Source organism: Empidonax traillii, unplaced genomic scaffold (genome assembly GCF_003031625.1).
Source record: "Empidonax traillii isolate 1590-97213 ecotype Southwest subspecies unplaced genomic scaffold, ASM303162v1 scaffold272:size679582, whole genome shotgun sequence".
NCBI classification, from domain to species: Eukaryota; Metazoa; Chordata; class Aves; order Passeriformes; family Tyrannidae; genus Empidonax; species Empidonax traillii.
Genome location: NW_020955465.1, coordinates 615,836 through 639,565, shown reverse-complemented (window position 1 = coordinate 639,565; position 23,730 = coordinate 615,836). Strand labels below are relative to the sequence as shown.

At 57.9% G+C, this 23,730-nt stretch overlaps 3 protein-coding genes across 8 annotated transcripts in view; 1 reads left to right on the top strand and 2 right to left on the bottom strand.

Moving 5' to 3' along the window:
- Positions 1-310: 310 nt before the first annotated feature.
- On the bottom strand, positions 311-4,470 carry CBX2 (chromobox 2). Its single transcript, XM_027889800.1, has 5 exons — positions 4,399-4,470; positions 4,263-4,306; positions 3,691-3,756; positions 2,115-2,184; positions 311-1,645 (listed from the first exon to the last, which is right to left on the bottom strand). Exons 1-5 carry the CDS (start codon positions 4,468-4,470, stop codon positions 311-313), a joined length of 1,587 nt encoding a protein of 528 aa, XP_027745601.1.
- A 741-nt stretch (positions 4,471-5,211) lies between these two features.
- RBFOX3 (RNA binding fox-1 homolog 3) overlaps positions 5,212-23,730 on the top strand; it is a 140,650-nt gene continuing 122,131 nt past the window's right edge. For 4 of the 6 annotated variants that reach the window (XM_027889847.1, XM_027889848.1, XM_027889846.1 and 1 more), the window contains exon 1: positions 5,214-5,453. The gene's annotated coding sequence lies outside the window, so the exon portion shown is untranslated. Of the gene's footprint in view, positions 5,454-23,730 lie in introns of all 6 variants that reach the window. The other 2 variants (XM_027889844.1, XM_027889845.1) reach the window with 2 other exon arrangements.
- On the bottom strand, positions 10,035-16,085 carry ENPP7 (ectonucleotide pyrophosphatase/phosphodiesterase 7). Its single transcript, XM_027889799.1, has 6 exons — positions 15,920-16,085; positions 13,905-14,138; positions 12,548-12,693; positions 11,154-11,774; positions 10,526-10,766; positions 10,035-10,123 (listed from the first exon to the last, which is right to left on the bottom strand). The coding sequence occupies exons 1-6, from the start codon at positions 16,083-16,085 to the stop codon at positions 10,035-10,037; spliced, it is 1,497 nt and encodes a 498-aa protein (XP_027745600.1).

Sequence of the window (23,730 nt, the reverse complement as noted above, 5' to 3'; positions counted from 1 at the left end):
GCCTGGCTCAAAACTTGCCAGCCTGACTCCCCCAGCAGCACCAGCGCCCCGGCTCCTGGAGAATGGCATTGGCTATCCCCACACAGGGCACGGCTTCAGAAAAGGATGGAGAGGAGTTGGGGGGATCCATGACCCCGCTGGCAGTTCGGAGCAGGTTTCACTGCGTCTTTCTCAAGCCTCTCCAGATATGAGTCCCAGCAGGTTTCACGAGGTCTCCACGTTCACTTGAAGAAAGGAAACCTGATGGAAGAGCTGGGCAAAGCCGAGGGTGAGGCTGAAGGACCCTCTCCCTCCTCTCACACTCCTGGGCTCAGTATTGCCGTAGGTTGAAAAACCCGACGCTGGTGGGAGACTCCTTGACCGTCACTGTGATCAGGTTAGCGGTGACATCGGTGACAAAGACGTGCTCGATCAGGCTGCGGGTGGGCTTCCAGTCCTGGCTGGTCTGGATGGAGACAGACATGTTCTGACCCACACTCGGGAAGGAAGCCGAGTCCCGGTCTGAATCCGAGCTGGTGTCCTCGCCCGTGCTCACCTCGGACAGGGCAGATGTCTTGCGGCTCTCTGCGGCCACGTGTCCCTCCTGCGTGCCGGCCGCGCCACCTTTGGCCGAGTCCCTGTCACCTCGGTGCGTCTGCTTCTTGCTCTTGGCGCCGTCCCCGCCCGCGAGCGCACCGGCAGCGGCCAGCCCGGCGCCCGCCGCCCCGCCTTTGGCACCGCTGGTACCCACGCTGGCCCCGCCGCCACAGCCCTTGGCCAGGGCTCCGCAGAGGTGCCGGGGGAGGCTGTTCCCGCCGGCCGCGCTCGGCCCGTTTTTGACGCTCTGCAGGTTCAGAGCCTGCAGGTTTAGCTCCTGGTTGGAGGCTGGCTGGAGGCTGGCCCCAGAGGAGCTCGCTGGTGTCTTGCTGCCGTTGGGCAGCATTTGGCCTCCCGCAGCAAACCCTGATTTCTGGTCTCCTCCGGCGCCACTGCCGGGAGCCTTTGCAGTCTTGGGTCCCTGCGCGTTGAGCCCCAGCTCCCCAGAGCCTTTCTGGCTCCTCATTTTCAAGTCCAGCCCTAAGCTGCTCTTACTGGCTGCCTGTGCCTTCAGTGCCAGCCTGCCCAGAGCTGAGCTCTCGGCCGCGGCCTGGCTTTGGGACATCCTGTTCATGTAGTGCACGATGGAGCTCTGCCAGCTGATGGCCTGGCTGGGGCTTGTCGAGCCGCTCTTCATCATGTTGGGCAGGTTTTCTGCTGATGACCCTCCTGAGCTGAGCCCAGCCAAGGCACCTGGCGGGTCCTTCAGCACGGCCATGCCTGAGCCCTGTGTGCTGTGCTGGGGCTGCAGCTTCCCCACCAGCTTGGCACTGCCCCCCACCTCCTTCCGGGATGTTTTCAGCACCTTTGTCAGGTTCACAGTCCTTCGAGCTGCTTTCTGCTCCGGGGGAAGAGGTTTCCGCCCACGCTTCTTCCTGGAAGCATCTTTCATGTCAGGCTTTGCCACCAGGATCTGAGCTTTCTTCTGTGGCACCGGGTGTGTCTCTCTGCTGCGGGGACCTCTCTTTGCTTCCAGGTCACTTTCATCCTCTTCATCAGAGGAGGAAGAAGAGGAGGATGTGGAGGAAGAGGAGCTACTTGACTTAGTTTTTGCAGGCATCTCTGGTTCCTGCAAAGCAACAGAGACAGGGTGTTAATGGCAGTCACCAAAGAGTGGTCATGGGCACTGCAAACCCTTCAGGGCAGCCTGGCCAGGGCCCTCAGACACCCACAGCTTCTTTCTCCGCACAGCTGATCTTAAGGGATCCGTTAGCTGATCTGATGAGTTGGGGAGCACAGAGCACAAAATTGGTCAGCAGTAGATACCAAGTTGGACCAGTGCCAGGGAATTCCTCTGTCTCCTGGAGTATCCCCAGAGCAGTGATGGAGGTGTTCTTTTCACAGGCATCCTCACCAACCTGCCTATCACTGCCAGCTACAACCCCCTGACCCAGGGTCTGGGGGCACTGCTGAGCCCTCACTGGACTCAAGGCCGAGCCCATCCTGAGCTTTGGGCAGACCCCACCTCCCGTGCCCTCCAAGGCCAGAGCCCCTACAGTGCTGTCATGGCCATGGATCCCCACCCTGCCAGGACTCACCACATGTTTCCTGGGCCTGCCCCGGGGCCGCTTGCCCCTCTTCCGATTCTGTACTTCTTTTTCATGTTCCCTGAAAAAAGCAAGGATCAAGGACAATGTTTGCAGGGAAGAAAAAACATCTGGGGAAACTAAGGCAGTCAGGGACTGGAGAACATCCCTGTCTGCATCAGTAACATTCCCACAGCTTCCAGCATCAGTGATGGACCACATGGCATTACGTAGCCCAAACCCGTGGCTTTTCCAATTTTTGGTGAGATTTACTGTTTCTCTGGTACAAGGGGATCAGGGATCATCCCTGGCCCTGTTAAACCTCACCTTGGTTATACCCCTGCTGAGTTAAGCTTCCACACTGAGCAAAGGAAAAACAAACACACTCCTTACAAACTCAGCGAGTTCCCTCCTTTTCTGGGCTCCTTCTATCTCTCCTGCACCTCCTGGTCTGGCTGTGGTGGGCCAGGTTGGAGGCCAAAGGTGGTAAAGCCAAGGTGGTCACACAGGGATGTTTCAGGTCACTCTTTCCTTTTAAACAGGACTGTGTCAAACTGTAACAAATCTGGCTGATTAAGTCCTGAGCCCTGTCTGCACTCACCACCAGATCCTATTCTTGAAAAAAAAAAAGAATCTAGAAACTAGTTATAATTAAATCCTATAATAAACTTTTATGATTTTTATTATTATACAGCCAAAATACTTGGCAGCTCTGTGCGTGCCCTAGCCAGTTGGCTACTCTTTCCCCTCCGTGTGTGATTCCTGGGATGCAACGGTTGTGGAACAATTGCTGTTCCCAGCTTGGTTCTGGGCAGGAGCCACGGCCCTGACAGAGGAAAGACACCATTTTGTTCAGCCATCCAGGTTGTTCACCCTGGAGAAGGCTCTAGGAAGACCTCAGAGCACCTCTGAGTATCTAAAGAGGCTCCAAGAGAGCTGGAGAGGGACTTTGGACAAGGGCCTGGAATGACAGGACAAGGGGGAATGGCTTCCCACTGCCAGAGGGCAGAGTTAAGATGGGATATTGGGAAGAAATTCTCCCCTGTGAGGGTAGGGAGGCCCTGGCACAGGTTGCCCAGAGAAGCTGTGGCTGCCCTAGCCCTGGAAGTGTTCAAGACCAAGCTGGATGGGGCTTGGAGCAACCTGGGCTAGTGGAAGGTGTCCCTGCCCAGGGCAGGGAATGGAATGAGATGAGCTTTAAGGTTTTTCCCAGTCCAAATCATTCTCTGATTCTGTGGTTTTCTCCATTACTCCCTCACTCTCCTAAAGCTTCACCCTCCAGAAGTTCATTTTAGTGCCTTCCAAGCCCAGGCACTGTTTCCCCTCTGGGGTCTGTGGCTGCTGGATGGGGAGCTCCAGGTCTGTGCCAGGCGCTGCTGCACCCAGAGCACAGCTGGGCCATGGTCCAGCCTGGGCAGAGCCGTCCCAGGTGAACCTGGACTGTGACTCCAGGGACCAACAAAAGGGCCCCGCCACAAAGGGACCGGCCAGCTCCAGGCTGTTGTTTCTACAACTTCCACAGCACGCGCAGCCAATTAGAAGTTAATTAACTTTATAGTTTGCTTAGAAATATTTAGAGTTTTCTCACTTCTTTTGGAAAGCCAGGAGCAGCCGGGGGTCCAGGATGTTCTCTTCGGGTTCCCAGCTGTTGTGCCTGAAACAGAGGACAGGACTGGGCCAGAGCAAGGGGCCAACCCCCCTCGCCATCCCCGTTACCGGCCCAGCACCGGGGGGGTTCACCCGAGGACAACCGGGCCCGGCGTGGACCGGGGCATCCCTGCACAGGGGCTGGCACAGCCGGGGGGCGGCAGGGGGAGAGGGGTCAGGGGAGTGAGATCGGGAAGGGGGCAGCCACGCCGCCGCGGGGCGAGGAGAGCCCCGCGCATCCCGAGGTAGCTCCGGTTTCGGCAGGGCGGGCGCGGGGCCGGGGTGCGGGGACTCTGGGGAAGGTTGGCCCGGCCCGGGGGTGGGAGCGGAGCCCCACGCGGCGGCGGGGAGGGCCGGGCCCGGCCGCGCTTATTTGTAAACAAAAGGAGCGGCGCGACCCGAACAAAAGCGGCCGGGCGGGCGGCACCCGCGCCCCGCCCCGCACCCCGCTCCGCACCGCATGGTTCCGCGATCCGCACCGCGCAGCCCCGCGCCCCGCACCGCCCCGCTCACTTGGAGGACCAGCCTCGCCACTTGACCAGGTACTCCAGCTTGCCCTGCGAAGAGAGACGGGGAGAGGCGCGTTACCGGTGGCGGGGGTGCGGAGGGGGGCGGCGGGGACGGGGGTGCGGAGGGCGGCGGGTCCCACCTTGCGGAGCCGCTTGCTAAGGATGCACTCGGCGGCGAAGACCTGCTCTCCCACGCTGCTCAGCTCCTCCATGGCCCCGGCCCCGCGCACACCCCCGCGCACACACACGCACACACAAGGGGAGCCCCCGGGCGCGCCCCCGACGGCAGTCGCGCGCGCTCTCACCCCCCCACATCCACGCGCGCCCCCCGGCACAATACGGCGGAGGGGCGGGGGGGGGTCCCCAAATTCCCGACCGGCCAATGGGGAGCGGGGGGCGGGGCGATCCGGCGTGGGGGGTGGGGGGAGGCATTGTCTGCGGGCGACCCCTCCTCTTCCTCCCGCGCGGGGCGGCCGCTGCCCGGCCGGAGCGGGGACAATGGGGCCGCCCGGCCCGGGGCTTTGTTCCCCCGGGCAGCGCCGGGGGGGTTCCCCGGCCCAGCCCCCCGGGGGCATCCCTGCGGTCCGACCCCACGAGGGGTCCCTCCCGGGCTCCGAGTCCCCCGCCCGGGCAGCCGATGTCCCTGCTGGGGACAAAGCATCCCGGGGCCGGGGCAGTCCCCACCGGTCCCTGCCGGGCCGGAGCAGGCGGCAGCAGCGCCGACGCGTTTTCGTTCTACACTAATTGGTTATAGTAGAATAAAGGTTTTCCCTGGGCGGGAGCGGTTGTGTCAATGATCCTCGCGCGGTGCCGGCTCGCAGCCCGGTACCGCCCGGCCCACGGTCCCTCCCGAGCCGCGCTCCCGGGGGTGCGGCAGCTGCGACCGCGCCGGCACCGCGCACACCGGGGCGTGCAGGGCGGCGTGAGGAGCTGCTGCACGGCGGTTGTGCGCTGTGGGCGTGGAAGGATGAAATATGGTGCTTTACAGGCATGGAAGAAGATGAGTCAGCACCTCAGGGAGTTCTCCTCCGCGGGCCCGGAGCCTGCCGTTAACCGTGCGGGAGCCGCAGGGATATGAATTGCCCTCGCCCCCACGCCTCGGTGCCCGCGGCGTGCAGGGACTGAGCGGGAGCCGGACGGGCCATGGGGTGTCCTGCGCGGGGCCTCGTCCGCACCCCGGGCACTGCCGTCTCCGGTAAGCGATGCCGGGTTTAGCAATGCTGGGTTTAGCGGTGCCGGGTTTAGCGATGCCGCGTTTAGTGGTGCTAGGTTTAGCGATGCTGGGTTTAGAAAAGCGTTTGGAGCTGCAGCAGGCATGCTGGGCTGTCCCCGCTGCGGGGGGAATGTCACCACACTGGACCCCCCGCATGAGGGAAGGGGAAACCAGCTGCTTCATTAGGGACTGGAGGTGACTCGGGGGCTGCAGGATGTGATGTGCCTGGGGTGCTGGGTCGATGCCGGGGGTTGTCCTGGGCAGAGCACTATCTTTTGTTGTTTTCTTTGACAATTGCCGCGGCCGTTCACTGACCAGGAGAGCTGTAGGAGCATTTTTTTAGCCAAAGGTGAAACAGAATTGTAAAACAGCAACGCATTTTTTCTTTCGAGTGCATTTACCTTCCACTAGCCTGGCTCTTTGTGTGCAGCACCTCTTAGATTTTAGGAAAAAGCCCTGTGTGACCTCCCATCCTTGTGTGCCTGAGCTGTGTGCATTCTGGCATCAGGGTGGCGTGGGCGCTGCTCAAGGGATGAGGAGCATGTGGGGCCCTCCTGGCTGCAGGGATTTGGCTCTGACAGATGAACATTGTTGGGAATGAGCCCCAGTTCAGGTGATGCTAAGTGCTGGATTCTCTGTGCTGGAGTCCCTGTGCTCCCCATGAGGACACAGGGGTAGGGTTGCTGTTCTCTCCCTTCCCAGGGTGAACAAGGGAAGGCTGATGTGAGCAGAGGTGCTCCATCCTCTGTTTGCTGAGCTGGTGAGGGGCTGGAAGTCGGAAGTGGGAGCAGTCCTTGGTATTCAGGAGTCTTTGTGGACCACATGATCAGTGTTTGGGGGGCTGTGCTTGCAGCTTTGTCCCTGGTCCCTCGTGGCCAGCTCTGCACAGTCTCTAATGCTGTGTAGCCCCCACGCCACACGTGCCGAGTTCCCAGCTCTGCACTGGTGGGGAGCTGAGGGTGAAAAGGGCTGTGCTGTTCCCTGGGCTGGAAATCTCCTTTCTGTTCCCAGGGATTTACTGGGAACTGGTCTTGGGCAGCCCCTAGGCTACTGTGGTCTCCTTGCTTTGTACCCCTGGCAGAGTGGGATGTCCCCTGGCATCCTGTGATGGCCCCTTTCCACTCGGTCAGCCAGAGGGGACCATCCCAGTGATGGAGCTTCCCTGGGCATCACTGCTGGAGCCACCACAGGAACTGCACTGCTTGGAGGTTCTGCCTGAGGTGTGAGGAGATGCTCCCCCAGCTGCTGCTGAAGTTGTGACTCCATCTGCAAGTGCCTTTAGGCTGAGCTCAGTGTTTCCCATCCCTGACAGGCTTCACCTTCCCAGAGAGACCCAGGAAGACACACTGAATAGCTTGACCCCATGTTCCCACCAAGCAAAGTGACAGCAGGGCCAATAAACTCACCAACCACCATGAAAACCTTTGGCATCTTAAAACAGAGAGTCAGACCCCTGAACTAATCTGGTGGAACATGATTTTGTAGCTTTTCCCAAGTATGCCAGACATCCCAGGAATGCTGCACTTCCTGCATTATTTAGGTAGTCAGGGCTGGGGTTTGCTGTCAGAGGAAGGGATGGGGAGCCAAGTCTCCTTTGCCTGTTGAAGAGAAAAGGGCTGTGCTGCTCCCTGGACTGGGCCATGGTGGCCATGTTTGTTGTGGGCAAATGGTGGCTGTTTTCCCAAGGCATCAGCCAACTGAAGCCCAGAGATCTGCATATCACTGGGGTACCACAGCGGGGTAAGGATCTGTGCAGCTTCCAGGATGGGGTGGCCAGGGACCACGTCGTGTCTGGGCCCCATGGCCTCATGTGGGAATCACAGGGGCATGTGCCACCCCCAGACTGGGCATTTTGGAGGCAGCAGTGTCCCTGCACACTGTGTTCCATAAATAAATATGTGTCCGTGTATGTTTGTTGTTATCTTCCGATCCTGAAGCACTTGGGACCCCTGGGCAGTGAGCAGCTTCCCAGTGCAGGAAAAAGAAAGGGAAGCAAATGGTGTGGAAATGCATGGCAAATTGGGATGCAATACACAGCAGGGCTCTCCCTGCCGTGTGACCCCCAGCCCGGAGAGGGGGGCGATGGGGAATGAATTATGTGGGAATGGGAGGGCGGGGGGATCTGTGGGGATCAGGCAGTGGCTGTGCCTGGACAAGGGCAGGCTGGACTTTGGGCTTTGTCATTGGGAAATGCTTGGTGGAAATGTCCCACGGTGCCAGTGCAGAAGGTGTGAGGTGCAATGGGAAAGGCTGGCAAAGGACATGCAAAATTTGACAGTTTTGGATTTTCCTGGAAAGAGGCTGGGCTAGGGATCGCTTCTGGGCCGTGGAGCAGAGGGGCAGCACCCAGTTTAGGCTATCACAGCTCTGTGCATCTGTAGGGTTAAACCTCCTTGCACCCACGGGGAAAAGGATCCATCTCCCCCATCTGGCCTGGGACATTGGAGCATTCGTCATCCCGGAGCGTTTTGTCGGGGGGAGGAGGGGACCAGGAGATTGCAGTGTATGACATGGAACTCCAGGGCAACCCTTGGAGCATCCCTGTGCCTTGTGGTGCAGCCAGAGCTTCAGTGGGTGCTGGGGAGCGCCCCGGGCTGCCAGAGATGGTTCCCAGGCTTTGTCCCGCAGGACCGAGGAGCGGGTCCCTCTCTGGGGGAGTCACTGGGGATTGCTGGCCCTGGGGCAGCGGGCGGCGCTGGGCGAGCCGCTGGTGACTGCGGGCACCACGGCTTTGGGGAGATGCTCCGGGCCGTGGGTTTACCGTGAGCTGCTCCCACCGCCGGTGCCGGGATCCCGGGAATGCCGGGCTGTGAGCGCGGCTCGGGAGACCCCGGCCGCCGGCTGCCGGTACTGCATCGGGGCACCCGGACACCGGCGACAGGGACAGCCGGACACCGGCGACAGGGACAGCCGGACACCGGCACGGCACCGGGAGACGGGCAGGGGAGATGGAGGAGCAGGGCCAGCTCTCGGAAGCACAGAGATCGGACGATGCTCCGTGCTGGAAACGCATCAAGACCGAGAGTTGTGCCCAATGTTTTATGTTCCGCTGCTCCATGTGAAAACAGTCACACCAAAGTGTGTCCCACGGCAAACTCCGGGATTTCAGAAGCAATGGAAACCTTCTTGCAGGGGTATGGCAGGGTTCGGTGTTCCTCCAGGACAGTCCCTTCCTCACTGCAGTTAGGAGGAAATTCTCTCCTGTGAGGGTGGGGAGGCCCTGGCCCAGGTTGTCAAGGGAAGCTGTGTCTGCACCATCCCTGGAAGTGTCCAAGGCCAGGCTGGCCAGGGCTTGGAACAGCCTGTTTTAGTGGAAAGGGGGCTTAGAAAGAAATGAGCTTTAAGGTCCATTCCAGCCCAAACCATTCCATGAGGCTGTGATCCTGCTCCATACCCACTGGAGGACTCCTGGCGTGGGGCTGTGTGGAGCCTGACACCACTGGATTCTGAGCTCTGCAGACTCTGCTGGGATCTCCAGGATAGCAACTTCCCAACGGAGCTTGCTGCCTCCCCCTGTAAAACGGGCATGGATGTGCTGACCTGCACAGAAAGTCCCAAGGTCACCGGCAGGATAACTGGGGAGGTTTCTGTGCACTGTTATCATTAATATCAATTTCAATGGCGTGCACAGCACTGGCCACGCTCCCCTTTCAGAGCCTCCCTGCTGTTGCCGCTGCCCTGACCCCCACCCCAGCACGGCTTCAAGCCAAACATTTTCTTCCTGTTTTTCTGAGGGTGCGGCTCTTGTTTCATCTCGTTGGGTGAAGCTGATACAGTGAGTGAGTCTCTATGGCAACAGATGTTTATCGAGCCCCTGAGATGAGGCACAGGGTTGGGGAAAGGCACTGCAGCATCTGGGGCTGCTGGAATGCCTTGCTGGAAGGGCCAGAACTGGGTCTGTGGGATTGGGGTGTCCTGCTCCCTGTCCCCTAAGCCCCAGCCTGGCTGAGGGACCCTGGGCTGCTTCCTGCAGAGGGAAGTTTCGATTTCTATGAAGGCCTTTTGCCTCAGCGCTCCTACAGAGTGGGTCCTGTGAGTCTGGCACAACTGAACAGGCTCTGCAGGGCTCTGGGGTTTGGCAGTTATAGGGCTGGGAGTTTTCTGTGAGCTGGGGGGGTCCTGGCCCTGGCACTGCCACATTCCCTGCCTCTCCAAAATACATCAACATCCCTCCCAGAGCTCCCAAGAGACAACTCGGCTGCAGATGGGGCAGGTCTCAGGAGTGCTGCCAGGGAGCAGTGTGTTCAGGCCCATCCTGGCTGTGGGTTTGGAGCTCAGGTGTGCATAGGTGGCATTTCCCATTTTTGTCCACAGCCATAAGGGACAGAAAGACAAGTAGGACAATGCTGAGGGTGACCAGGGCTCTTGGAGCAGGGGCTGGAAGTGCTGATTGACTCTGAGGCTCCCAGGCCAGGTGGCTACCTTGAGCAAAGCCAGGCTGGTGCCACGGCCAGCTCAGCACTGTGGCCAGCAGTTCCACAGACACACAGGACCCGAGGAGACCCCGGGTCTGCTTGAGTAGGGTCCTTCCAGGGGTCCTTGGGGTCAGTTACCTGATGGCAGTTAGAAAACTCCTCCCCAGCTTCCCAAAACGAGAGCGAGTCCCAGCATCAGCGGCAGGTTCTTGGCAGGTGGGAGAGGAGCACCCGAATCTGCAGGGCCGAGAGGGGGGTCAGTGCCAGCCCTCCCCCGGGGGCAGCACCCCCCGTGCCGGTGCCGGGACACGGTGAGCCCTGCCCGGTTCCCGAGCCGGGGGTTCCCAGGGGCGGAGGGGACGGCGGGGGGAGGGAGGGAGGGGCACGGACCGGGGGGCGGGAGCGGCGGCGGCCGCCAGGTGGCGCTGTTCCCGCGGGAATCCCGGCGGAGCCGCTCCCGGTGCTGTTCCCGGTACCCGGTGCCGCTCCCGATGCCCGGTGCCGCTCCCGGTGTGAGTTCCCAGTGCCTGCCGCTGCTCCCAGGGCCCACTCACGATGCTCATTTATGCTCCCAGTGCCTGCCACCACCCCCACTGCCCACTGTCACCCCCGACGCCTGCTGCTGCTCCCGGTGCCCACCTTCGCCCCCAGAATCCTCCGACCCTTGCAGCATGGGCTTGGTGACCTCCAGGGAGCCATCGTGGGGCTCAGGGGTGATGCCCAGCAGCTCGCAGAGGAGGGCATAGACGTTGACGCTTTCGAAGGGCTCCACCTCCAGCCCCTTCTTGAAGGCCGGTCCCACGGCACGGAAGATGGTTTTCATGTTCATATCCTCGTTGTTGAAACCATGTTCCCCTTTATTGAACTGGACCTTGACCCTCTGGAGGGAAGAGTGAGGATGTGAGCACCCCGACCCCTCCACCCCCAGCACAGCCCCAGGGGGCAGCAGCACTGCTGGGTGCCCCCGCGCCTCCTGCCTCGCACACGCGTGCTGGCCTTAACATTGGACCTCCCCTTCGTGCCAGGCCAGGAGAGGATCCTGACACAGATATTTGCATTCATGCAAGTCCTACCCCAAGGCTTCTGGACATGTTATCTTCTCAACAGCAGAGAAGATCTTTACTCAAAGAGCTTGAATTTCAATCTGTTTTAGGGAGACCAATCAGCACAAAGGCCTAAAGGTGGGTGAGTGCTGGGGTGCTGTGAGAGGAAGAGGAGGGGAGAGACTCGTCCCCAAGGACAGAATATGCCTGTGCATACACCTTACCCCATGGATCACATATCCTGGATCGCTGTACAACACAAGTGGGGTGATCCGAGGATGGTTGGCATAGTGGAATTTCTTTGGAAACTCTTCTTTCTTGTACACGTGCAGTTTTGGGTGGGCGTCTTTCAGGACTGAGTACACATGCTCTAATCTCCCTTCTTTTGGCACCAGGAGTCCATTTGGTCCATAATCTAAGAGTTCAAAGTCGATGTCTTTGAATGTGAAGTTCTTTATGGCCCGGATAAGGATCTCATCGGTCTTTATGACGGTGTCCATGCCGTGGTCAGACGTGATGATGAGGTTGAGCTTTGATTCCAGGCCACTCTCCCGGATACGCCGCCTCAAGTAACCGACGGTTCTGTCCACCTGCTTGATCATGTTTTTCCTCTGTGTGGAATCAGGGCCAAACTTGTGTCCTGAGGAGTCTGGCTCTCCAAAGTAGAGAGCGATGAAGTCGAGGTTGTCCACTGTGAACCATTCCATGACCGTGTCGATGCTCTGCCTCCAGTTGGTTTCGTTGCTGTAGTTGAATATGGGGGGCTCCACCAACTTCTTGTTCACTTCTTCCCCTTGGTATTTTGCTCTTCCTCCGGGGAAGTGGATAGAGCCTGTCTTCAAGCCCTGTGAGTGGAGACACTCCATAAACTCCCCTGAACTCACTTGGCAGTGTCCCTCCATCTGTCAGTGCAGCCACCTCCTAACATGGTTAGTTCATTCAGCCCCCAATGTCTACCACTGCCTCTAATGAGGTTTTTTTGCTCATTGCCAATTAGAAGTGATTAACTGAAAGCACTGCCCTGTCATACTGGTTTTCTCACTGTGTTAGTAATACCAGTTAGAACTTTGGAACCAGTGACCCATTTGCAGCTTGCATGGGCCCTCTGGTTCTTGATCAATGATCAAGACATTAAGTTGTGTTTTGTTGAAGTCAGAGGAGTCAATTTGGCAGGTAAATATGGGCAAAAGGGATATGTCTCGGCCAGGTCTCAGGTCCTGTCTTAAAGCCAGATTCAAAGCCTGCTGGGCTTGCTGCAGTCCCCAGGGAAGAGGGCAGTGGCCCCCAGGGCTGCCACCCTCCTGCCCTGGGTGTGCCCTGAGGTGTGTGGAGCCCCTGGACTCAGGATGTTCTCTGAGGAACAGGGGCTGAGGCTTCTTTAAACAGGAACAGTATAACCTGTTTCATTAATGTCTTAATAAAGCTGAAATGCATCTATTCTTTTTTGCTATTTTTAATAGAATGATCATAATTATTCCTGCCAGTGTCTGGGGATTTCCTTTTTTTGCTGGTCTAATTAGCCTGACATTCTCAGGGAGGCTGGGAACTCACAGCCACCAGGGATGATGCTGCAGGATGGCAGGTGGGCTGTGCCTGTGCGAGGAGGTGCCTCACTTGCCTGTCTCTGGGCAGTGATCCAGATGGGCAGGCTGCCATTGTCCCACCAGCTGCTTATGCCTTGTGTGGTGTAGTAGGGCAGTTTCACACCTGTGGTGGTGTTGAACCACATGTTGTGGACCACCCCGTGGTTCTCCAGGTATCGCCCTGTGGGAGAGACGAGGGGGTGAGCCAGACTGTACCGGGGAGGTCTCACTCCTGCGCTGGCTGATGGGTTTGCTTTGGTCAGAGGGGACCTTCGACCTCCCCCTCCCACCTCTCCCTTTGCTCCTTTCTCCCACTACCTCGTACAAAGCGGGGTCCTGGGGCAGGGAAGGAGATGCTGGGGAAATGCTGCTTCCCACGGATGTGGGTTGGCGCCTGGTGGGTCTCACCTGGACCAAGGCAGGCACCGGTGCCACCTGCAGTTTCTCCTGCCCTCTCAGCATGGGCAGGTTCTGTTGATCTAAACCCTTGAGGTCAGTGAACAGGAGAAGTTCCCATCAGAAGGGAGAGATTTGTACTTTGACTCTTCTGTTTTGTGCCATTTTTATTACAGTGGTCCCGAGGACTGTGCAATCCCTTCTGTGTGATATCCCCGTCCTCCCTCATATTGACGCTGCCTCCCTGCCTTTGCCTATCAGCAGTTTTCATTAGCATGCTCCACTCTTTTATGCCAAGGTTATTAATTAAAATCTTAAATAAGATTGGCTCCAAAATCGATTCTTCAGGAATTCCCCTGGTGCCCTCTCTCCAGCTTGACAATCTCCTCTCAGCATCCCCTGCATCCTCTTCCCGTAGCCCCTCAGTTCCCCACGTTACAGATTTTGTACTAATCTTCATCTTCTCTGTCTTAACTAATGATTTCCCATGTGGCACTGTATCAAATGCACTACTGAAGTCCAAAGAGATTAAATTCAGAGCATCTCCCTTGTTCAAAAAATAATTTATCTTACCAGAGGAGGCTATGGGGTTGGTCTGGCACTATTTACCTTTGATAAATACAGGTTCACTTCATGGAATCCCAGAGTGGTTTCAGTTGGGAGGGACCTTAAAAACCATCCAATTCCACCTTCCTTCCATGGGCAGGGACACCTTCTACTAGACCAGGCTGCTCCAAGTCTCATTCAACCTGGCCTTGAACACTTCCAGGTACAGGACAGCCACAGCTGCCACAGGGCCTCACCACCCTCACAGGGAAGAATTTCTTCCCCCAGCTGATTTAACTCGACCATTTTTGCAGCCCTTGCCTTTTCTCTGCTCTAAAGCTCTGTGCTGCTGAGTTTGGAGCTCCTGACAGCGTGTCCTTCACTGATGCATCAGCCTTGACTTCGCCCTTCCCCAGCCCTCCTCGCAGCTCCTGCTGCTGGGCTACTCACCGGTCAGCAGCGTGAAGTGGCATGGGCTGGTGAGGGTGATGAAGGGAGGAGTCATGTACTTGGCCTTCACCCCATCTGCAGCCATAGTGTCGAGGTTGGGGGTGTCCACGTCCTGATCGTAGTTCCACCGAAAGCCATCAAAGGACACCAGGAGGAGTTTGCTGCGGGTGGGTGCCTGCTGCAGGGTGGGTGCCTGCTGCAGGGTGGGTGCCTGCTGCAGGGGGATGCATCTGGCTAAGGAGAGGGCAGCAAAGAGCAGCCCCAGTGATGGGAGCATCTTCGTGCCCTTGAATTGGAATAGCCCAGCTGCCTGGAGGGCTCCCATTAATATGTGTGGGATGGGACTAAGTTCAGTCCTTATCTAATCTTGCAGTTGCTGATCGGGTGCGTGGCTTCAGCCAGCACTTCGGATCAGAGCCTCTCTGCTTGTGTCTCACTGCAGTACATTAGCTTAAATTTCCTGATGGGTCAAACACCACATCTGCCCCTTCCTTCAGAGGCAGTGGGTGCTGCGTTGGTGTGCATGGATGGAAAGGATTGCTGGTGTGGGAGGAGGCTGGGAACTGGCCTTCCCTGGCCCCTGGGTCTCCACCACCATCCCTCTCAGCCCACTGTGGTGTCCTTTCCCCACTCCTGGCTCTCAGTGCCCTGGCCTGTGGTCAGCATTTTGTCCTCAGAAGGCGACTCACCCCCCCAGGGCTGCTTGTCCACCTCAAGATGGGGGCTCAGAGGGTCAGGGAGGAGCTTGGATTTACCCAGGGTTCTCCAGTGTGGCTTTGTGGAGTTGAACATCGGGGAAGGAGGATCTTCCCTGGATCCTGGCCATGCACCAACCCCCAGAGATGCTCCAGAGGGCGAGCCCAGCTCTGAAGCCCCTGTATTCCATTAGCCCAGCTCCCACTGCCCGGGTTCTGTTGCTCACCATGGATGACCCCCATCCACTTACACACTGCTGAGCTTCACCCTATCAGTGTCCCATTTTATCAGTATCTGCTGGTTTATGGCTTCTCTGGGGTTTAATCATTGCTGACGACTCATTTCTCAGCAAAACTGAGTTTAAGGCATTTGTAGAGTTATATAACAGAGGTTGCCTTAGTTCCCTGGGCTCTGCACTCCCAGCCTTTATGTCTTTGCTGTTCTCCCTTTGCTCAGGTCCAGATTTATTCCTCGGTGCTTTGCATCCCCTCCTCACCAAGCAGGGCCATCTCCACCAGTTTCCCCAGCACTGTGTGGGGTCGTTCCTTGGTGTTTTTCTCCAAGGCTGAGCTGGGCAGAGGATCCTCAGGCACATGGGTTCATCCTTCCTGGACGAATGACAGTCTCTCTGTAGCCCTGAGCATCCCCAGTGTTCCCATCTGGACTAATTCCTTGGGGGGCATCAGCATCTCTTTCCCTGTGTGTGTGACACAGGATAATCTTACAAGGACAGTGAGTGATCCAAACACCAGGGACCTCATGACCAACACCAGCTGGGAGTGCAGCCTTGGATATTCTGTTTGCAGACAGTGGAAATGCTGGGATGGATCCTGCCCTGTGCCTTGAGCCAACCCCTTCTGCTAATGGAAGGCATCAGTGTTGGACTGCTGGCAGTCTAGCACCCTTCTCTCCCAGCCCAGCACTCCTCTCTCCAGCCTGACACTGCTGTTTACTCAGGGAACTATTTTTTATCAGTGCCCTGGGTCCGATATCGTCCTTCATTGAGGACAGAGACTCCTGGCAGCACTGAGGGTTTAAAGGGCTCACATGATAAAGATGTTATCATTTCCTAAGCTCAGGAAATTCCTAAATATTCAGTGTGCTGTTCCAAGGTGGGTCACCGAGTCCCTGTGCCACTGCTAACAGCACGGGAAGGTCCTGATAACGTATCGTGTTCGTCAGCTCTGCTGGCAGGGAAGAGATGAGCTAGAAGGAGGCACTGCACTAATCTCCAAGGAATATTTGATATCAGGAATGTTTCAAAGCACATTTTGATATTTGGTATCCGAGGAGCACAAGGCACCGATAAGGAACATCACCTTTGGCCGTGCTGCCTGAGGACACCGCGAGTTCCACCTGAAACGGCTGATTTTGCACTGACAACGCCCCACCGTGCTCCTTCCGTGGGCGGATGTGCCTGAGGGGCTGGGTCTGCTCTGGGCCCACTGTGTCCCTGCTCAGCATCCTCCAGAGCACGGGCTCCATGCTGACAGCACTGATCCTGCAGCCTTGGAAACACTCCTGAGAACAGGAATGAGCTCTGAGGGCACCACCAGCTGTCAGCTCTAGCAGCTCACTGGGGACCGTGGTCCCTGCTAAGCACGTGGGGGCTGGCACTGTCCATCCTGCACTTGTACACCAATTAACTCTGTGAAGACTGATGAAGGGGCTCAGAAATAGAGACCACAAACCCAGAGCAGTTACCCACCAGTGGAAGTGCCCCACTTGTGGGCCCAGCCTATTTCCAGCCTTTGAAAAAAGCGATGTGCTCAGCTCCCCAAGGGCAAACAGCTCCCTGGGGCATGTGGACACATGGGCAGGGCAGTGCCAGGGAGTAGTTTGGGCAGGCAGGGGCTGGGCAGGCTTCCTTCTTTATTTTTTCATTTTCAAAGGGATAATCAGATTGCAGATTTCCCAGGGTGCCACCTGGATGCCAGTCAGGAATGTCATACTTTGTTCCACAGGAGGGGTCACTTGGTTTTGTGGGGATCTGTTACCACCATGGCCTGGGCTGCTCCTTGGTGATGGAACTGAGGGAACTAGACAGCACCTGGGCTGGCTCTGCTGCTGAGCCTGCCCTGCTGGAAGGAGGGGGCTGAAGGACTTGTTATAAAAGCTCCCACTCTCTCAGAGCCGTTTTGGTGCTGCTCTGCCTGAGCACAGAGGGAGGAAATGCTGGGAAGTGGAAGGATGGCAGAGCCCTGGATCTGAGCCACTGCAGGAGAGGTGGGAGACTGTGGGGGCTCTGGGTGGGTGGCTTCATCCCCCTGGGAAGGGCTGAGCCACAGCTGGCTCTGGTGCACTCGGATATAACGTGGAGGATGAGCTGATGGAAAGCAAGTGGGTGTTTTGCTTTGCTCATCCCACTGTCCTGCCTGGAGCAGCTCTGCCCTGCCCCACTCCAATGGCTCAGGTGTTGCATATGCTGTGGAAAGAAGGTGATGGAAGGGAAAAGGGAGAGAGAAGGTGGCAGGAGAATGAGGAGGGAACTGAACAAACCAGGGTTGCCCAGCTCAGATATGGAGTGAGTGTCCTCAGTGCCCCTCTGTGCTCCCAGCACGAAGCTGCTGAGCACCAAGGACCAGATAAGCTCATCAGCATCATTAAAACATCCTGTGCCAGGATCTTGTGGTTAAAGCTGCCCCATGAGCAGAACAGGAGCGTTGTGCCTGGGGGGTCTGGGGTGACTGTGGGGGGAGGTATGTGGAGCTGCTGGGGCTGGGATGCGCCTGGGACAGGTGGGTGGAGTGATGAGTGTTGTAACAGCCCCGAGATCAGGAGCAGGGCAGCACTGACAGGGCATTGGATGGAACCAGGAGCAGTTCCGGACTTGGCCCGAGCCCTGAAGCAGATGGAGAGAGGAAGGTGCTCCGGCCAAGCAGCTTGGAAAGGTTAGAAAAGAGGAAGGAGGTGGGAGAAGAGTCTTTGAGTGCCGCGGGGGGCTCCTTGGGCAGGACATGAATGCCGATACCGGCGGGCAACAGTTTGGGTCTTATCCCTGAGAAACGGCTCCCTTGTTGTTCCCGAGAGTCCTGGATCTGCGGGAGCTGATGAGGCAGTGCGGTGTCCGTGCAGGTCTGGCCCCGGAGCTGGACCCGCTCAGCAGCGCAGGGGTGGCTGCAGAGACCCCCCCCCCCAAATCTCCCGTTTCCCTGAGCCCCTGCAGTAACGAGCCGGGCGGGACCTGGCGAGCCCTGACGCTCTGCATGGCACCTGCCACGGGCCGGAGCCGCGGGGCCACCGAGCGCGGGGGCTTGGAGGGACCCCCGGAGGGACCCCCGGAGGGACCCCCGGGACCCCCCCCATCCCCAGCGCTGCCGTGCGCCGGCCCGGCCGCCAGGTGGCGCTGTGCGACCGCGACGGGGGGACCCGGGGGGTCCCGGGATGGGGATGGAGCCCCGGGAACACCTCCGGGGATGGGGATGGAGCCCCGGGAACACCTCCGGGGATGGGGATGGAGCCCCGGGAACACCTCCGGGGATGGGGATGGAGCCCCGGGAACACCTCCCGGGATGGGGATGGAGCCCCGGGAACACCTCCCGGGATGGGGATGGAGCCCCGGGAGCACGTCCCGGGATGGGGATGGAGCCCCGGGAACACCTCCCGGGATGGGGATGGAGCCCGAGCCCCATGCACCGCGAGGAACAGAAGCATCTCCTGGGCTCGGGGATGGGATTTCAGCCCTGGCGGGAGAAGGGAACCCACCCCGGGGGGAACTCTGGGGGACAGCCGCTTTCCACCCCCTCCCGGGCATGCACTGTAGCTCTGCCTCGAGCACAGCCCCGGGCTGGAATGCTCTGAGCCAGCTCTGTGTCTGCACCTGGTCCCCGAGGTCTCTCCTCCCGCTGCTCTCCCTGCTGGCTCTGGGCCCATCGGGCTCTGACCATCAAGTTTTGGCGAGTGTGGGAAGGGACTAGCGGGGGTCAGGATTGAGAGACAGCCTTGGAGCGCAGAGCTGGAGTTCAGCACTAGGGCTGGAGGAGCTGGGGGTCTGATGGAGCCCGGGGAGTGTCTCAGCAGCAGCACTGTCAGAGCCCTGGAGGTTGTACCCACTCACTGTCTGCCTTCCCCAGTGCTAAATTTGCTCATGGGTTGAAAATGAAGACTCTCTCCGGAGGAAGCCCCGTGTGTGGTGATTCAGCCACACGCTGGCACCGCCCAGACGGGCTCCAGGCACGCCAGGTCAGGGATGCACTGGGACATCACTCAAGGTTGGGGCCTGGGCAAGCCCTGACTCAGCAGCAGCTCTGTTTACCTGGGTTGGTGCAGCCCCTTCTTGGGAGGGTGACCTCTTTGCTGTCTGGTTTGAGCTTCTTGCATGTGGGGGGCCCTGGGGAGCAGTCTGGCCAGTGCTCAAGGTGAGCAGAGAGACAAAAGGACAAGAGCAGGGCAGAAAACCCTGTTTCTTGCTCTCTGCAGCCATGCAACATCCCTGGAGGATGATGAGGGGTCCAAGACCCTTCTTTTCCCTGGCATCATCAGTCCCATTCCCTGGTGCTAAATACTCATGTCCTGCCCAGGGTCCGTGGTGCTTCCCAGGGCTCAGCATGAGACTCCTCAGCAGCCCATAGCCTGGGCTCCTCTTTCTGTTCCCTGTTGGGGTCTGAGACCTGCAGAGAAGGTCAGTCCTGCCTTGTGGCCACAGCCTGGTTCTGCTCTCCACTTGGGACCCTTCCTCTGCTGCTCAGTTAATCCTGGCATCGACCTCTCCATCTGAGCCCGTGGCTCTTCCTCAGTTTTCTTAGCTAATGGCTGTGTCTGCCTTCCATTGATCCTCAGCTGTAGAGCTCATTGATTAAGTACATTTCTTATTACACTTAATCGTATTTTACCCCTCTCTGTGCTCCCCTTGTGCCAGATGCTCACCCTGTGCCTGCTGGGAGGAGAATTCCTCTGTCCAGGGAAATGTCCCTCCTCTGTGCTGGCCCTGCTCTCCTACCCCCAAACCACCACACTGACTGCCCTTCCTCCTCTTCCCCTGCCTGCCTTTTCCTTCTGGCCCAAGGCAGTCCCTTTGCCTGCTGTCTCCCTGTGCTTTGCTCCCTAGTCCCTGCTCCCATGCAAGGCTGATTTTTCTCCCATGCAGGGAGCCGCAGTTCCTGTGAGTGGCACAGCCCTGCCAGGGTGAGAGGTACCAGCCAGGGCACTGTGTTCTCCCCATACCAACACCTCCATGCTCACCACACGCTCCTCACTCTGTGCCTCACCTCCTTTCAACTCTCTCACATGCATCATTCAAAAGCCATAACATTATTTGGCATAAAATATTTACTCAACTGAGCTTTTTGCAAATATTCCCCTCCATTATTTTCCCTCCTTTTGGGAGCAGACACTGCTTCTCCTGTGCTCTCAAATGGCTTCTCTTAAATAATACAACAAGAGCATATGAACACCCAGTAACCTTTTCCTTTCTCCTGAAATACCGATAAATATAACGGTGTCACCAATCCATTAGAGCCACACCAGGGCTGTGCTGGGGAACACCCAGCAGCACAGGCCCTGCCTGTGGAGCTGCCTCACTGCTGGGAGCAGGACAGGCAGGGAAGGTGCTTGGGGAGGAGCAGAAATACAGGAGAAGGTCTGACATGATGCAGAGTATTAATATTAATAAATGTTCCTTTCCGAAGGGACAGCTGAAGCTCTTCAGAGGCAGTGCAGGAACGGGCACTCCCAGTCTGATCCCTACTAGGATGCTGGGACAAATGCTCAAAACTAAATTCCTTCCAGCAGGGAAGTGGCCGGTTCTGGGGAGGCCAGGCTGGGGCACGAGGTGCCAAGGGCTGTGTCCCACCTGAGTGGGACATGGGGGGCCAGGGGCATGTCTTGCTGCTGGCATCAGGGTGGGCAATCCTTGCCATCTCCTAAAGAATAGGATATGGAATTTTAGGAGCTTGAGAAAGCCAGGGAGGGAAGGTGTTCTTAGAAGTAGATGTGTGTAAGGGTTGGCTGCTGAGTGTGTTCTGCCCACACATGAAGGCACATTCACAGCTGTTCCTGCCGTGCTGGTGCTTGGGTTCTGGGGGACTCTTCTCACAGAGCGTGCCAGGCTGGGTCTGTACCCCCTTAGGAGCTGTGGCTCCCATGAGTGTGGAGAATTTCACAGTGTCAGTGGCTGGGGGGCAAAATGGCAGGTGAAGGTTTCCAAATCCCAGTAGCACCGATGAGAACACACAGAGCCATGACACTGACCTTTAATTTCATATTCCTACTCGGGAAAAGTGACCTCCCAGCGCTGTGGGTAGTTCAGTGAAAATGCCATCTCTGAGCTTGTGTCAGTCAAATCAGGCAAATTGCTGGTTAGTTATTAGGGAAGGACCAAATGGAAGCGGGTGGCAGCATGTGCTGCCGTGCTCTGGGCTGTGCCACAGTGCCAGCCCTGCCTGGGTTTGGTGGCCCAGTAACAAACAGGGAGGGAGTTGAACCAAGAAAGTAAAGGGAAGGATGACAGGGCTGAACAAAGGCACAAGTAGCTTTGTGTGAGTAGGACATAGTAAACTGGGACTCTATTGGTTAAAAGAGGGAATAGAGATGATTGAGGATGGTGTTCTTTAAATTCAGGAGGGGTATAAAGCAATAGGAAATGGATTGTTACTACTTCTCATAAATAGGTGGCATCAAGTGAAACAATTGGGGAACAGGTTTAAAACCTAAATAAAAGAGGGATTTTCTTTGTTTCACGTGGAGCTGGGCACCCCGGGGCAGTTAGGGGCCCTGCTGCAGTTAGAGCAGCTCTTGGAGGATGGGTGTGTTAGCAGTGGTCAGGGAATGCCAGGCCTGGCACAGGGAGGGCCTGGGCAGAGTGGTGAGAGGAGCTCAGGCAGGTCCTGGGAGCCTGAGCTGGGCTGCCTTCACCTGCTGCCAGCTGGGCCTCCCATCCCTTGCTGGGTGGAAGGGGGGACACCAGGGTGGAGTGTGGCTCCACAGAGGGTGGGCAGGAGCTGGGCAGCAGGGATGGAGCCTGGGAGCTCTGACCTGCAGCTGGGCTGACACGGCTCAGCTCACCCAGAACTGCTGCTCTGTCCTTCCCTCTCCCCTAGGAATCAGCTGTGAGCATCCCTGGCCCTGCCTGGGGCTGGGCTGGCCGTGTTGTGGGCTCCCCTCCCCTCGGGACGTGCCTGTGTGTCACCAAGCCCCGTCTAAGCGTTTCCCTGTTCCAGGCAAGCGAGCAGCCCTTTCCCTGTAATGCCGGCAAATCCCTGCTCCTGCGGAGCCGTTAATTGATTTCCCTTGCCGGCGCTCCCGCCCGTGGCTGTGCTGACACCGCCTGCCCGCGCTCTCCCTGCCCGCGCTCCCGTCAGCGCCCGCGACAGCCAGATCCTGAAATTATTGATAAACACTCATTGGGGCTGGAGCCTGGGAAATTGCCAGCAACCCCAGCGGGTTTTTCTCTTGCCAGCATCATTTTTCTTGATGACAGCGTGTTCCGAACTTTGGCAGGGAGGGGGCAGAGCCTCCCGGTAACTTTTTTTTTTGGTTTTATGCATCGGTAGTTTTAAAAGATCCCTTCAAAAAGGAGCGGAGAGGCTGGGGAACGAGTGTCTGCGGTTATCTCTGCCCTCCAGCCTGGCCCCACAGAGACCTGTGCTGGGCTGGATTCTGCTCAGAGCTCTGCCCTCGCAGGTCAGCCCTGCCATGGCATCCACACAGGCAAGGACACTGGGCAGGGAAAGGAACTGGCATTGGCACAGCGGTGGGATCAGGATATCCCTCTCCAGAGCCAGGACAGTCCTCGTCACCATGGAACCTGGCTCTGTCTCTGCCCTCCTAGAGGGCAAAAATCACCTCTCACACCTCCTACAGCTGGTCTGATCCCAGCCAGGCTGTGGAATTCAGCCGGCACGGTGCTCTGTCCCAGCTCACACAGCACATCCAGATGCACACGGTGTGTTGGGTCTCTCCCTGTGGCTCGTTCTGCAGCTTCGGAGCATTTTTCTCTCTGCGAGCTCTGCTAATTAGTGGGAGGTTGTGGATCAGGAACAGAGGGAAATGTCCTTCTGTGGTTCTGGCACTAGAAATAATTGAGCCATTTTTCACCTATGGCCAATCTAATTCTGTCCACATCTTGATTTTTCTCTTAATAGCTTGGGGATGCTGTTGGCAGCCGTGGGATTCACAGCCATGTCCAGAGCTTTTCAGTAATCATCCGGATTTTGTGCTCTCTTGCTGACTGGTCACTTGTTTCTTCTTAGGTGGTGTTCCAGCTCCTCCAGGGATGGGAAGGAGCTTGTTTTAGTCAAGCTGCATTTGCCTCTGCACCAATATTCCCCATCCCCTTTCATGGAGCAGCAGTGCAGGACGGAGCACCTGGTGTGGCTCCTCCATGGGCACCCCTGGAACCATCACCAAGGTCTGGTCCATGTCCCCATCCCATCCTGCCCGAACTGCAGGCAGTGCTCCCGGCACCCTGGGCTCTCCACACGCTTCCCTCAGCACACAGAGCATGTCCTGTGGTGGGTGATAAAGGACAGACAGCAGCTTCCTGAGCTCCCACGGTGTGGGAAGCAGCAGCAGTGGGACACGGGTGCAGGGCCAGCAGAGACCCGGGCGTGGGCATCGCCGCTGGCTCAGGGTGGCTCCACCGGAGGGGCTGATCCAGCTCAGAGCCCAGAGAGCACTTTGTGACACAACCTGACACTCCCAAAGCAGCCAACACCCCATTCCAGCTGTCATGGAAATCAGGAAGTGGGGCTGCTGAGTCGCCTCGGTGCAGGTTCCCAGTGATCTGCACAGCAGAGTCAGGGCAGGAGCGGCTCTCAGGAGGTGGCCTGGGCTCTGGGGGTCCCCACTGTCCCCCCACACCGGTGCCGTGCTGGTGCCGTGCCAGTGCCATGGTTTGCAGTGTCAGCTGCCGGCCAACCCTGGAAAGTGAAGATGTTCACAGCAAACTGAAAGGTGTGATTTATCAGTGCTGGTCCCCAGAGGCTCAGGGCCTGTCAGGCACCAAAAAATCCCATCCATCACAGCGGGGGGCTGAGCTGCCTCTTTTTCTCTTGGTGGACTTTTCTGCCATTTGGTTTCTCCAGGAGTGCTGGAGCTGCGAGGGGCAGTGGTGGGGCAGGGGAAGGGCAGCAGCCTGAGATGAGAGCCAGCCTGGGGAGCTGAGGCTTGTGAGCTGTGGGGATGGGGGATG

What these genes read in the sequence shown, in the direction of transcription:
- CBX2 (XM_027889800.1), bottom strand. Translation starts at nt 4,470, where the DNA reads ATGGAGGAGCTGAGCAGCGTGGGAGAGCAGGTCTTCGCCGCCGAGTGC. An exon ending in CTCCTGGCTTTCCAAAAGAA is followed by an intron (nt 2,185 to 3,690) that starts GTGAGAAAACTC and finishes TGCTTTTTTCAG; the next exon opens with GGAACATGAAAAAGAAGTAC. An exon ending in GCAGGCCCAGGAAACATGTG is followed by an intron (nt 1,646 to 2,114) that starts GTGAGTCCTGGC and finishes GTTGCTTTGCAG; the next exon opens with GAACCAGAGATGCCTGCAAA.
- ENPP7 (XM_027889799.1), bottom strand. Translation starts at nt 16,085, where the DNA reads ATGGAGCCCGTGCTCTGGAGGATGCTGAGCAGGGACACAGTGGGCCCA. An exon ending in CCACTTCACGCTGCTGACCG is followed by an intron (nt 12,694 to 13,904) that starts GTGAGTAGCCCA and finishes TCTCTCCCACAG; the next exon opens with GGCGATACCTGGAGAACCAC. An exon ending in GGAGGATTCTGGGGGCGAAG is followed by an intron (nt 10,124 to 10,525) that starts GTGGGCACCGGG and finishes TCGGCCCTGCAG; the next exon opens with ATTCGGGTGCTCCTCTCCCA.